This window comes from Mytilus trossulus, chromosome 3 (genome assembly GCF_036588685.1).
Source record: "Mytilus trossulus isolate FHL-02 chromosome 3, PNRI_Mtr1.1.1.hap1, whole genome shotgun sequence".
Classification (NCBI taxonomy): Eukaryota; Metazoa; Mollusca; class Bivalvia; order Mytilida; family Mytilidae; genus Mytilus; species Mytilus trossulus.
The window spans coordinates 71,426,288-71,441,033 of NC_086375.1; the positions used below are offsets into that span (position 1 = coordinate 71,426,288).

At 30.5% G+C, this 14,746-nt stretch overlaps 1 protein-coding gene across 1 annotated transcript; it reads left to right on the forward strand.

The window, feature by feature from the left end:
- Positions 1 to 11,485: 11,485 nt before the first annotated feature.
- On the forward strand, positions 11,486 to 12,725 carry LOC134712297 (psychosine receptor-like). Its single transcript, XM_063573708.1, has one exon. The coding sequence runs from the start codon at positions 11,552 to 11,554 to the stop codon at positions 12,644 to 12,646; it is 1,095 nt and encodes a 364-aa protein (XP_063429778.1). The 5' UTR covers positions 11,486 to 11,551; the 3' UTR covers positions 12,647 to 12,725.
- The last annotated feature ends 2,021 nt before the right edge of the window (positions 12,726 to 14,746 follow it).

The following is a 14,746-nucleotide window of genomic DNA, read 5'->3' on the forward strand; positions in this document are numbered from 1 at the left end:
CTTTTTAATGCATTTGTGAGATTAGAACATCAGTAAAAATTTTGAATTTTCCTTTGAGTTTGTTTTGTTTGTGATTTTACTTTCTACTGCTGCCTTAAGTTAGCGTTGGATATCATAAATAACTATTTGGTGGTTACCCTACAGTTTTTCTTAGGCATAACGCCAACCATGTTGGCAAACCCCTAAGTTAGAAATTCGACGCGTATTGAATGGTATTGTAATTTTCCCACTAAATCATTTTATTTTTTCTTTTCACTTTGAACTTTCTTCAAATTCTATGGTTTCTTTTGGCTTTTGATAGCTTTGATTGGCTGACATTTAAAACCCACGAAAAATTCCATAAAACTCATTGGGTAGCTTCCTCCCACGAATTTCTGCATCGTTAGTTATAGTCGGGACTGAATATAGGTTGCATTCACGTTAAGAGAATATGTGCCCTAGATTTCATTTAAAAAATAGCGCTCCCTAAAATTAAGTGCTACCACAACTCAAAAAGAAGTTATGTAAAACAAATAAATTTCGCGTAGCGTTTACCACAGTAGCTGATTTCCGTTTGATTTCTGTTTTTAGTTTTACAAAAAAAAAATTACAACTAAACTGGCATAAATTTAAAACTTAGATTATATTAGATTACTGGGTCGGTACCCCTGCTGGTGGACTGTTAGTACCTGAAAGTGCTATCACCTTTATAATCATTGCTTTGGTACGTACTTAATTAATAACAAACATTTCTTTAATTTTGTTTGCAAATTTCAAATTTGGTAGTAAACGGTTTTAGCTACTCATTTGGATCCCTTTTATTTAAAAGGCTCCAGAAGTAATATTGACACTGGCTTTAAAGTCTTTGTTTAGAGCTTTCCCAATGCAAATTAATCTAGAAAAAACATGAATGATGCATCAAAGTTTCAAGTTTTATTTTGATACGATTATTTATGTTAATTATTTAGTTCCTTATATTCTATCGAGTATATACTATATCGACCAGCTTCTTATAACTAAATTAAGATAACACAATCTATGTATGAAAGGTACCGGTTTGGTTTGGTATCCAAAATAAATAAATACTATCAACAATGAGTTTGTTTTGTAAACAAGACATGTTGAAAGTGCAGGTATCGTATGTGTATATAGGTACATGAAAACTGCTATAAAAGCTGAGTTCATACTTTGCATATTTGGTTAAAACTAATAACTATATAATGTTAGCTGACCCCTTGTCATAATGTGTCTTAGCTACAAAAGTATTATGGGTTCGACATAGAGATTTGGACTTAATGAAATCACATTAAAATTGAAATTGTTTTATTTAGAAGAATTAGCATTCTGGCTCTAGAGAAGTATGATACAAGACATTAATTGGCCCATGCTAAGAAAATTATTGATGCAATAATGAATTATAGAAGCATGATAAAAGACATTTGTTGACACCTAAATTTACAACAACAAAAAAATACTTAAACGGTTTACAATAATATATTGTTTATTGGTAAATAAATTTAGCACATACTTACAACTTCTCGTCCAATCAAATCGCTTGAATTTGCCTTCTAATTTTCATAGTACATACTTTTCCCGTGTACTAAGTAAATACACATGAATGACCACAAGGGTAAAATTTCATTGTATTGTAATCAAGATATTAGAACAAAAATTGCTACTGGCTATTTTGAAATATATTCTGTGTTCCAAATTTAACTAAATAGTTTGTAATTAGTTTTCAAACAGATTTTTAACATCCTACTAATCAATCTTTTGATCTAAATTTTGTTTTCACAATTACAAAAGTTTCTTTCAATAAAATAAAGAGTAATAATTATGGTGCTTTATATCTTAATTAAGGTACAACTCAATCTAAAATTTGTAATCCTTTATCTTCCATGCAATTACTTTGTACACAAAAAGAGTCAACCATGAATCTTTTGAAGGGAAATTATTAATAAAGCAATTTGATATATCTAGTCATAAATTGGTCGATAATTTGTTGCCTAATGTCCAGTGTCAAATATTTCATGCATATAAACTATCCACTAGACTACCTATGGGTACATACCAGGGGCAGATCCAGCCATTTTTAAAAGGTATTTCATCCAAAACTGTGTGTACTCATTCAAAAGCATTTTCAAGATAGTTTAAGGTTTTATGTGAAATTAAAAACATGTTTTCAAGAATGTAAAGCTTTCACTGCAATTTAAGAATTGTCTGCTCTTGGTGAATTCATTTTGTCATCTTACCATATAAATAGGTACATGTATAGTAAAACAACGCTTTATATCAATAAACATACTTACACCAGCAGCTACCTTCTTTACATTCTAAAGTCAAGGGCCTTTTGAAATCCCATTTTTACAATGATATTATAGTGAGTAGATTTCAAAACTACTTAAATGAGCTACATCCAGTCAGCCAAAACATGTCAATAGACTAATTACAGGATTACTCAAGTTGTAAATATGTGCTAAATTGGATATTGTATAGAAAGGTATATACTATGAAAATAAGAGCTTGGGGCAAAGCCCCGCGCTCTAATTTTCATAGTATATACCTTTCTATACAATAACCAAGACATAATTGCACATTTTCCAAATGCTCTATCAAAAAGATAGAATTGGGTTTACCTAAACAAATGTTCAATGCATGATATGTTCATACTCATGTTATGTCTTGTACTTTAATTATTCTATTCATGTTTTGTTAACTGTGTTTCTGTTCATTTCATTTATACCAACACACTATTTTGAGTATAACTAAACATGTCAGTTAACTGCTAGTAGTCTGTTTTTATGTATTATTGTTCATTTATTTATTTTCTTTTGTTTCATCTTCTGACATCGGATTCAGACTTCTCCAGAACTGAATTTTAATGTGCTCATTGGTATGCGGTTACTTTTCTACATTGGCTAGAGGTTTAGGTGCAGGGTAAAGATATCATAAACATGTTTAACCCTGCCGCAATTTTGCGCCTGTCCCAAGTCAGAAGCCTCTGGCCTTTGTTAGTCTTGTATGATTTTTAATTTTAGTTTATTGTGTATATTCGGAGTTTAGTATGACGTCCATTATCACTGTAATAGTACATATTGCCAGCCGAAGGACGCCTACGGATGCGGGAGTTTCTCGCTACATGAAGACCCATTGGTTGCTTCGGCTGCTGTCTGCTCTATGGTCGGGTCGTTGTCGCTTTAACACATTCCCAATTTTCCTTTCTCAATTTGATTGAATTGAAAAGTACATAGAACAAAAGGCGCATAATAACAACATTTATGAATGGAAATGGTTTTAATGGATAGATTTTATGGCCTTATCATATATTCTATCGAACTTGTAATTAAATGAATTGTTTTATTTGTTATATTATACTTAAACATCTCATTTAGAGCAACATAATATCTCTATGTTTTACAAATGGCAACATAATATGAAACTTCCCTTACAAGTTAGGCTTTCTGTTCATTAATTACAGCGTAGTTTTTATTGTGTCAATGTTCATTTAATCAAGACCCTTGTTTCAATAGGTTAATATATAAGTAAGAAGATGTGGTATTAGTGGCAATGATACAATTTTACATCCAAGTTACAATGTATAAAAGATAAACAATTATAAGTCAAAGGAAACAAAAACACAGAACCTTGGTTCACACCGAACAGCAAGCATGATTCTTTAAAGCTATAGATCATAAACTAATTGTTTGCTTTCTACATATTTAACCGGAAAAAATCGGTCTTCCCTGAACAAACATTATATTTGTTCCAGAGTGTATAATCAAAATTCTTTTTGATGAAAATTCATCTTGTCAGTATTCAATCAACAATGTATTCATTTGACGTGTGTACTGTTAAACATACTTCATTCACCTAAATTACAGTTATGACTGGTTCATTATTGCTTGTAATCTTCATTAGTTTTCCTTTATTGTATTAACAAAAGACATAGCATCAACTTTAATTTGATTTGATCGTTAAACATCACATGTATTGTGATCTTTTCAGTTTCCAACAAACGAATTTCAATGAACAACTTTTGATTTCCTGACATTGTTCTACCTTACGTCTTTCTGTTTGATGGCCGTACAATGAACTGTTATTTTTCACTTTCTCTACATTTGGTCATTAGAAAATCCATGTCTCTTTTATAATCATTTGACCTGTTCTTATTCTTATATCCGTAACAACTCAAAACAATTATTTTAAAACAATTACACTGAATAAGTACATGTTTTTGTTTACGATTCAACAGAAGCCGCCTCCAGATTTTCAACAGTTGACCGAATATTAAGATTTTACTTTTAAATTAAATAAAAAGGGATGAAATAAACTGACGCATGCACAATTTTGTAATGACCATGTAATAACAAGTTAGTAGGAACCTATATGTTTACTGCAATTAACATTTCACTTAATTGTTCATGTTATGTAAAATCAATCTCTTCTGAAAGTTTGAACTTTGATAATGACAGTATAATCCACATCGAGGTTGTCCATTTTCTATCCTTCCTACGTTGTTTTGGTGATGAAAAAAACATCAGCCTTATTATTTCGTTAACTTCCCAGAAAACTGTCAGATATATAAGGAATGAGGTTTACAATGTTACAATTAGTGGTTTAATGCAAACATCCAAGTATGGTGTACGTTTTATGTAACAATTTATCTTCATTATAAACTCTCATACAGGTTATGGAACTTTGATTTATTGTGATTCAAGTTGTTCGCAGACATGTATCCCAGATCATTAACTGGTAGTTATCAAGTTAAAGTTAATGATGTTTGAACATCGACAATATTATAATAGTTTTCAATGTTTATGCCTGAACTTTCATTCTTTTTATTGTTTCCTTAACAGAACATATATGCTTTATAATTAAAATCTAATTTGATTTGCGAGGGCCAATATCCCAATATCGAAATTTCATTTCCGATTAAAAAACAAAAACAACAAAAAACAGAGTCCTTAAAATTAATTCAAGACTTTTCAAGAAACATTTCTCATCATGCATGATGCTTTCGTATATTTTCTAAAACAAATACACGAAACTGTGGGGTACAGGTCAATGAAATAGCTATTTAGGGGCATTGTATAGCTGACTTTGCGGTATGGATTTGCTCATTGTAAAAGGCCGTACGGTGACTTACAGTTGTTAATGTTTGTGTCATTTGGTCTCTAGTGGCGAGTTGTCCCATTTGCAATCATACCACATCTTTTTTTCTCATATTAAGGCGTATACCTCATTAAAACAATAATCAGAGGGAAATTTCAACAGCCATAAATATATGTCTACACAATATGTCAAGCGAGTAATCAACAATATTCCGGGCAAGTTTTTTTTACTATTTTGACCTGAGTGTCATTGATGAGGTTTGTGTACACGAAACACGCCTCTGGTGTATAAAATTATAAGCCTGGAACCTTTAATAACTATTAGCATGTCGTAATGTTCTTTTGTATGGTTTATTTGTGTGTTTCCCTGTCATGTATGTTCTTCCATTTATTTGTATTGAAGTCCTGTCACGTAATGTTTTCATTTTATTGTTATATTTAACACTGCAATAAAAGAGGGAGGTTTTGCTAGCCACATAAACAGTTTCATCCCATCATATTTTCTTAAAATGTCCTTTACCAAGTCAGTAAAAAGGCTATATCTTATAGTTTGTTTTGTGTGTGTTGCATAGTCTTTTTTTGTTGTTGCACTTAAGTGTTTATCATGTGTCGTTATCTACTATATATTTGATGTATTTCCCTTAAATTTAGTTTGTAACTCGGGTTTGTTTTTTTCTCAATCGATTTATGAATTTAGTATAGCGTCATAATACTGTTGCCCTTATCTATACTACATATCAAGCGCTAAATCAACAGAAAAAAGCATTGACAAGTGTCTATACTATATGACAATTGACAATTATATCAAATAAATAATTTGTTATATCAAATAAATAATTTGTTATATCAAATAAATAATTTGTTATGTCAAATTGTAAAAAGTTGACTAGCATGGCTCTAAAAGGCTGTCGTAGACAAGCGCTAAATCAACAAAAATGTACACTAACAGTAATTTTCATTCCATGACATTAAACTATTGATAGGCTTTTTTTTAAATTAGCATTTTTTTCTAAAATCGCAGGTAGATCATTATATAAAGAGCAGCTGTTTATTTAAGAATTCTTTCCATAGGTTGATATTCGAACCCTAGATTTATCTCAAATATAAGAATATCTAAAAAAAATCTTCACTAGCAATGTTTTAATGGTAGTGAAAATTTATATAAAATTGAAATCATTTAATAGCCATGTTACGCATACGTCTAATTTTCAGTTGCTCGGAAAAGTAGTTCATTTTATGCACTAACATAGTCTTCAGGGGCCAGCTGGGAATTTCTCGCTACATTGAAGACCTGTTGGTGACCTTCTGCTGTAATTTTTTTCTACGGTCGGGTTGTTGTCTCTTTGACACATTCCCCATTTCCATTCTCAATTTTATTCATATATTAATGATTTTTTCTAATTTATTGGTATTATTGTTGTTGAAAAATGACATGCCAAAGAACAAAATCAAAACTAGATAAAATAGATATGTTTAAATGGTCAATTTATTTAATTTTGGTAAAGTAGGAGACAATTTGCTTTTAAACATTAAGTTGTTGAGATGCTTTACGACACATATTTAAATGTGGTGATGAAAGTTAAGGTGATAGTCTATACCAATATCTAAATGTTTGACAATCTCATCACACTATATTTTTCCAAAAGGGGTATGCATATCCAGAAGAGAGGCCATTACAGTTTCAAAATAATTAAATATGAAAAATCATTCAGCATTACCAGTATTAAAGGACAACATAAAACATCATTAGCTCTATAAAATTCAATGAACAAAAAATCTATATATATTTCATCCAATACAATTGAAGTCGAGTTAATAGAACTCGTCGTTTTGGAAACAATGTAACTTAGATAAGACCTGACAGTAAATATAATTACTTCATAATTGAGAAATATTTACAGACATTATTTCTAATGATACACGTTGTCAAGTGAACCAGCATTTAATTTGATTAGGTAGAAATTCAGTTTATATATCATAAATCCTTGAGTTAATATTTTTGTCAGTAATTGTCATTGTTGCCTCAAATAATGTGAAGCATTTAAACTCATAAATTGTGGTTTCTTCAACTATAGTTTACTTTTGCTTTACTGAACATATATTAACTGACTTTTCGAAGTCATTTTAGTGCATGTTCATTGAAGCAACTGTATCAGAAGAGGCAAAGAAATTGGATTTCAGAAAGTCAATTTAAAAAAAAACAATTTTAAAACACTTTTGACACTCACAAAACGATATGACGTGAGATAAAATAACATGATAGTTCTGCTTCAATTAATGAATGGCTATTATTTATTTTGAATTTATTGAACCATAAAACTAATTTTTGACTCTTCACATTGAATAATCCGCGAAGCGGATTATGTAAAATGAGAAGAGCCCAAAATTAGTTTAATGGTTCAATAAAATCAAAATAAATTATTGCCATTCATTATCAATAAATTTCTATCAAAAATAAGGCTCAAAGAACTTTTTATATTGTTTATCTTGACAATAACAACTTACACACATGTTGGCGTATGAAAACACAACGTTAGAGTGGGCGTGTCGCCATCAAAATTGACAACATTGAAAATAAAACTAATAATTTTAACCAATCAGAAGACAGTAAATACACAAAATTTATTTATTAGTTATTAAAGGTACCAGGATTATAATTTAGTATGCCAGATGCGCGTTTCGTCTACATAAAACTCATCAGTGACGCTCATATCAAAATATTTATCAAGCCAAAGTACGAAGTTGAAGAGCATTGAGGATCCAAAATTCCAAAAAGTTGTGCCAAATACGGCTAATGTAATCTATTCCAGGGATAAGAAAATCCCTAGTTTTTCTACAAATTCAAATTATATTAGTTACACAGTGTGCTAGTGACCTAATGCAAATATACGCGGTCAGTCAAAGAAGTTGTAAAGAAATATGATCAGAACTAAGAAGTTGTCAAAAAATATAGTCAGAACTAAGAAGTTGTCAAGAAATATGATCAGAACTGAGAAGTTGTCAAGAAATATGATCAGAACTAAGAAGTTGTCAAGAAATATGATCAGAACTAAGAAGTTGTCAAAAAATATGATCAGAACTAAGAAGTTGTCAAGAAATATGATCAGAACTAAGAAGTTGTCAAGAAATATGATCAGAACTGAGAAGTTGTCAAGAAATATGATCAGAACTAAGAAGTTGTGAAGAAATATGATAAGAACTAAGAAGTTGCTTACATCACGTCATTTTGACTCTTGATGACAACTGTTTCATCATATCTATTATTTTCATACTGATATGGCATATATCACAAGTTAATGGATAATGTTCTTTCATGATATAAAAAATGTTTAAAGTAAAGTTTACGGTATGAGTTTTGTTCATTTTTTAAGATTGTAGAATGGAATACAGTTGCTTGCATCCACATTATTCTGTTTCTTTGACAATATCATGAATATGTGTAGACTACAACATTCTTTTATTGATATGATGTAGTCTCATTGTCATTAATTGGTACACGATAAATGTCCATCGAAACGCGTTCATTCTGTCCTTTTATAATCCTTCAGGAAGTGTTTTAAACTTTAGAGATTAAGGACATACTTCAATTGTGCATGTTTAACCAGATTTGTTCCAATTCGAGGTCTACAAACTGAGGAAAATCTCACATCAATCATTATTATGTACATAATAAAAAATGAACACTTCTTGTTACAAATTGATTAACAGAAATAAGAAACTAGACAAGTGCCATTAGACGCCTTCAGATGTCGGCATTTTTTCAAAACTTCATTTGTTATGTCTTTTTAGTCATATTTAAGGACTGTTAATTATGAAAATTGAGCACACACACTTATCTATTGCAAACATGCATATACACCGTTATTCAGCTTGTATGTATATAGATTATACAAGTGTTCTTTGGAATAAGATACCTCGCCAATAAACTGTTGTATAATAATATATTTGGATGTCGGAATCTGTTACTCATATGTCCTAATAGTTCTGCGAACAAATCGTTTGGTGTTCAGTCCTGCCATATCACTTCAGCCACATTTGGTGACAACCCATTATGACACATTCAGCTTTGCTAATACTTTTTTTCTGATAACATGCGATAACCAATATCAGTCAATTGTTTATAGGTTGAAGGTTATAATGTTTTTCTCCTTCTCATAATTTACTTTTACACGAAACACGTGGGTCATATTACTTCTGTTTGACAAATATTGAATAATTATCGTGATTTACTCAATTTGAGGCATAATAAAACGACAAATTATGTCAATTCCCTACTATTTCATTGCAATTAAAACGATATGGAATTACTTGACGCCTGAGTAAATCCGTTAAAATTTATTTATGAGTTTATCACATGATTCGGAAAAACAAAAACAAAAACTATTAAGCGTTCATTACACCAGTAAATAGTATTCAGATTTGAATAAATCATTTGGTCCCCAATTAATGATAGCTTTTATTTTAAAGATTATTACAAAAATACACCGAGTTTGACATAAATATGCACACACAGTTACAAAATCAAAATATAAATCAAAAAGATTATTTTTTGTAACGTAGAAAATTGAGAGAAAGAACAATTACCTCATCAAACCAATGAAATCAAATCAAATCGGAATTTATCCATATCTTGACAAGTATAGAACACATGACTAGGGTGTTAGCTTTGAAACGGATTAAGATTTATTTATGTTTCGGCTCTTTTGATGAACACAAGAGATCCAAATATAGTATATTACTTAGTTTTAGGTGAGAATTCTAACTAAACGTACCCTCTCTCAAAAACAAAAAATAAAAAAAATATATATTTATTTTTGTTTAACTTGTAACACTTTTGTCAACTTATAACATAAACTTGTTAATGACTCTTCTGTATTGACCTTTTGTTTTTATCAACCCAATCGTTTGATACATTTGGCTTCTGAATACCAAAGGTCTTCCGATAAATTATTATTAAAGAAACGTTGAAATGAGTGATTAAGATTAAACGACATAACTAAATTTGCTCAAATATGCTCAAATTTCTTAAATTGTAAAAATTGATGCTGAAACAATATAAATAAACTCATAATAGATACAATGAATGAAATTTTGTATTTGCGCCAGAATAGCACATTCTAAATGATTTACATTGATGTTGTTCACCGTGCCTGGAAATTTATATATGAACCGGGCAAAGTTATCAATCCTTTATATAAACTCATTCTAAATGGTTATTAATTCAAAATTGTAATACGATCTTTGAAAATTAGTTTCATTGGTAACATATTAATTTGTTTTATCAGTACATTAAATCCATACGTAATAGTATTATTATAAAACATACGTACATGAACGGTACTACAATCTGTCGATACCTATATATATATTTTTTGGAATAGCACCAAAATATTTGATTTATCTGAAGGTTAATCATGTCTTACCACTGACTGACATTTTAGTCTTGATACATGATTATGTGTTTGCCTTATTTTAGGCTATATTTTAAGTATTGGTATTGTCATCTGATAAAGTCATGCTGATTATTATTGGTAATATTAATTATTTGAAAATATCAAACGGGCCTAGAATGGAGTAACGTTAAATCAACAGCATTGTCCTGTATTATTTATAGATTATAGAAACGAATTCTTTGTTTCGCCGTTGTTACGTCATGCCAGCTAACACATTTGAAACTGTACTTATACCCCTTGTTTTAAGTCTAGATTTTAAGTATTCGTATTGTCATCCTTTAAAGTCATGCTGATTAAAATACTACAATAGGAAACAATATGAAAATGAATGAATTTAGTAGTGTCAACCCTGAGATTATGACCGGTGTATATAGCAAATCCTAAATACACCGTTTGGTGGTGCGCCTGTCAGATGCGAAACGTACAAATAAGGTAATAGGTAAATAGATGAATATACTATTGGTAATGGTATCGGATTCAACCCAGAACTTGTTATTTATTGGCAATATTGATTATGTGGAAAACAAAAGGGTCTTGAATGGTGTAATTTTTAATCAACACCAGTGTCCTATATTAGCTATATATAAAGTTGAATTCTTTGGTTTGTTGTGTTTCCCAATGAAGGCTAACAAATCGGACCTCGTTATTTTAGTATCATAGTTACTAAATAATTCAAATAGAAAGCCGACATACAATATAGTAACAATAGCATTGCAGCCAATTTAATGGTTAATTTAAGGAGCTGTGTTTTATCATTTTTTATCAAATTGTATATGAAGTTTTGTTTTTCTTTATATTACTCATGTATGTCAACTATATTGTTGATATACGTATATATACATAATTTTAAACCCTATTTTTTGAAACCAATATAAGCTAAAAGCACACGCCAATTGATTTTTTGTTGTTGTAATATATTATATATTAATCTTTTCAGGTAGCGATGGATTACAACTTAGTGAAGGATGGAAATAGATAAGGTCATGGATCCTGTTAAACTTTAATCAAATGAATTCATCGTATGGTTATGGATTGATAGTTAACATTACTCAAGTTCCAAATGAAAAGCAGGCGGCTATAGTTCCACCATCTCCAGACAGCTTTGATTTCATCCTTCGGAAATATGCATATCCGATTATAATAATTTTGGGATTCCTAGGAAATACGATTTCAGCATTTGTGTTTCTTAATCCACAACTACGTCGATACTCATGCAATATTTTCTTAGCTACAAGATCTCTCTCTGATAATGGTGTTCTTTTTAGCTTACTAGTTGCATGGCTAGATTTCATATATGTTCGAATATTTCATGTTCCTGTTGTTTGTCAGTTAACTGTGTTTTTATCATACATCTGCAGTTTTCTGTCTGTATGGTGCATTGTCTGCGTGACAATTGACAACTATATTCGAATGTGTTATCCATCCATAGTTAATTTGTATTGTAAGTCTAAGTATGCTTTTGTGATTCTTTCAGTTCTGATTACCATATCTTTAGGTATTTATAATATCCCCTTGTGGACAACACATGTAACAGTCATTGCAGGAAACTATTATTGTTGGCCTAAACAAGAACATATAGATCTTTTGTATATCTTAACGTATGTCGACACGGCCTTGACCTTTGTCTTTCCATTATCCGCCATTTTGATTTGTATGTCCCTTCTTATTTGTAAAGCAGTACGTTCTCATCAAAGATCCACAACATGTCGTGAACGTTACAGCTTAAGGACGTGGCCATCCAGCACAAGCCACTATCTTAAAGTTACAAAACTTCTTTTTGCTGTGTCTGTAACATTTTTAATTCTTCATTCACCAACTCACGTGATCAAACTGAAGAGTGTAATAGAAGCATTTGCAGGAAATCCACAACAACTGTCGGGAGTGGTAAAGACCTTGAATTATGTGTTTCAAGTTATGTATTGTTTAAACTTTGCGGTAAACTTTATAGTTTACTACACCTTTGGAAACAATTTTAGACAAATAGTTGCAAAGTCCTTTAGTAGTGTATCTAACTGTAAAATATTAAACAAGAAGTCACGTGACAGTATTCCATCAGCAGACACAATGTCGGCAGATATTCTGGAACAAGATTCAATGTTGTAATTATTTTCATTTTGGCAGAATGAAACATTCTGAACAAATTTACAATTCTTTATGTATGTATTTAATTATTAAAAAAAACCTTCACAACCTAATTGTTTTAGTGACTGCATACAGATGTATTATTTTACTTGTAAAAGAATACACGGAAGACAAGCTTTATTATTTTGTTTCAGACAAGTATGTTTTTTTTATTAAAAACAAAATGTTTATAACTAAACTAAGTATTCGACTTTTTCGGGCATAACTGATCTTATAAATGAATTAAGCTGTTATTTAGTGGGTTTTTTTACCATATAGTTCTACAACTGTTTTTGATCCTTTTAGTACCTTGGCTTTCAAATGTATACGGCTTTTAGCATTACTGGTGAAGGTCAATTCAGAGAAGCGCTTCGGACGCATGAAATGATAAGTGTTGTTTGTTTATTTTTTCATACTCCATTTGGAATTATATGAATAGCAATATCATGGAGGTATACGATTTGCCCCCCCCCTTTTGTAAGACATGCAGATACTCAAATACAATTAACTCGATGGCTGAACTACATTTGATATTAAGTAAATTGTTCGCAATAATATTAACATTTGCAATGATGATCACCCTAGTATCCTTCATTCCTGTATGATAAAAAGATTTTTGATAATTTCATTGAAGAAGCTATTCGTTTGTATTTCCAATATGGTTTCTACTTCAGATATGTTACGTGGCCATCCATGGTTTAAGGAAGGAACACCAAAGGTTCATTTGTACATGATTTGGCTGATTGTATAATGATATGTATTGCGAGCTGTGTGTATGTTTTCCCCATTCATGCTTTAATGGTCCAGCATGATGCACACGTCCTTTTTTGGTTTTTCATAGAATAACCCTTAGAATCATTAGAACAAATGATGGTTTCAATGGGTAAGACGGGTTTTTTTTTTAAATATTTCAGTGATAACAGAAATGATTTAACTGCCAATGAGACAACTCTCTATACACAATACTTTGAATTCATGAACTATAGGTCACTGTACAGTCATGTCTTTTTATAAACATTCATGCTCAACTATGTTCAACATTAGTTGCCCTCTTGGTGATTGATACTAAAACCAAATTCAGAGAAATGTATATTTAATATTCAAATTCAATATGCCAAGCAATTCTTTAATAGCCATTTGGCATTTCAAGCAATCATAACACTGTAAGCTCTACCGGTCTTTTTTAATTTCTGATACAGACCGAAAACTAAACTTTGCAAATTCCTTCTAAATGACGATTTAAATCATGTTTGGTTACAACTGCCCATCATAGCCCAAACTGGTTATGCAGAACAAAATTAAATTGTTAAACGTTTACAAACAAAAAGGAATGACAATACCTCACATGATACAGCTGTACTTGTCTTGTGTAATGTTGTTTTGTATTCGTGACCTCGACTCTTAAAGGTAGATAAAAAAAATGAAATTATTGACCTATCAAGATAAATGTAATTAATTAACATTCTGATCGTAGATATTATTAAGTTTTAATGTATCAATGAATTAAATTGTTTAGGTCGCAATAACATATCATATTTACAGAAAATTTGAAAATGATATTTTTGACAAAAAACATTTTGAAGTAAATTAGCAACTGTTTCCGATATTAAAGAGCATTTTGTCTGTGGAATATTCAATTTGCTTTATCTTGAAAAGTAAAACACTATATATAAGTTTCCCGATATTCACTTACAGTTCCGTATAAGTTTCATGGACTATGTTTGAGATGTCCTTTAAAGTATATGTTAAAAGAAAAAAGAAAACCACATCTAGCAAACATTTTAACTTCTTTTCTATATGTATTGAATATAATAATAAAATCCCTTTTCAGTAAGTACTTTCATCTCAAATATCTGTGAAATTGAAAAATAGATACCACAGAGAAAAAAGATAGTGTCAGTGGCATAGACGCTAACAATGGTATTGATTGTCATATTTGCAACTTCTTTATTAGCCAGAAAACCGAAAGTCAAAAAGCTATTGTGTTTACGTATCTCAGTTAATACTTTATTTTAAACCATAGTCTCATAATGATAATTACTCATAGAAAGTTATACACTTAAATCAAAAACTTCTAGTTAT

Excerpts from the sequence above, each read along its gene's own strand:
- LOC134712297 (XM_063573708.1), top strand. The coding sequence starts at position 11,552 with ATGAATTCATCGTATGGTTATGGATTGATAGTTAACATTACTCAAGTT.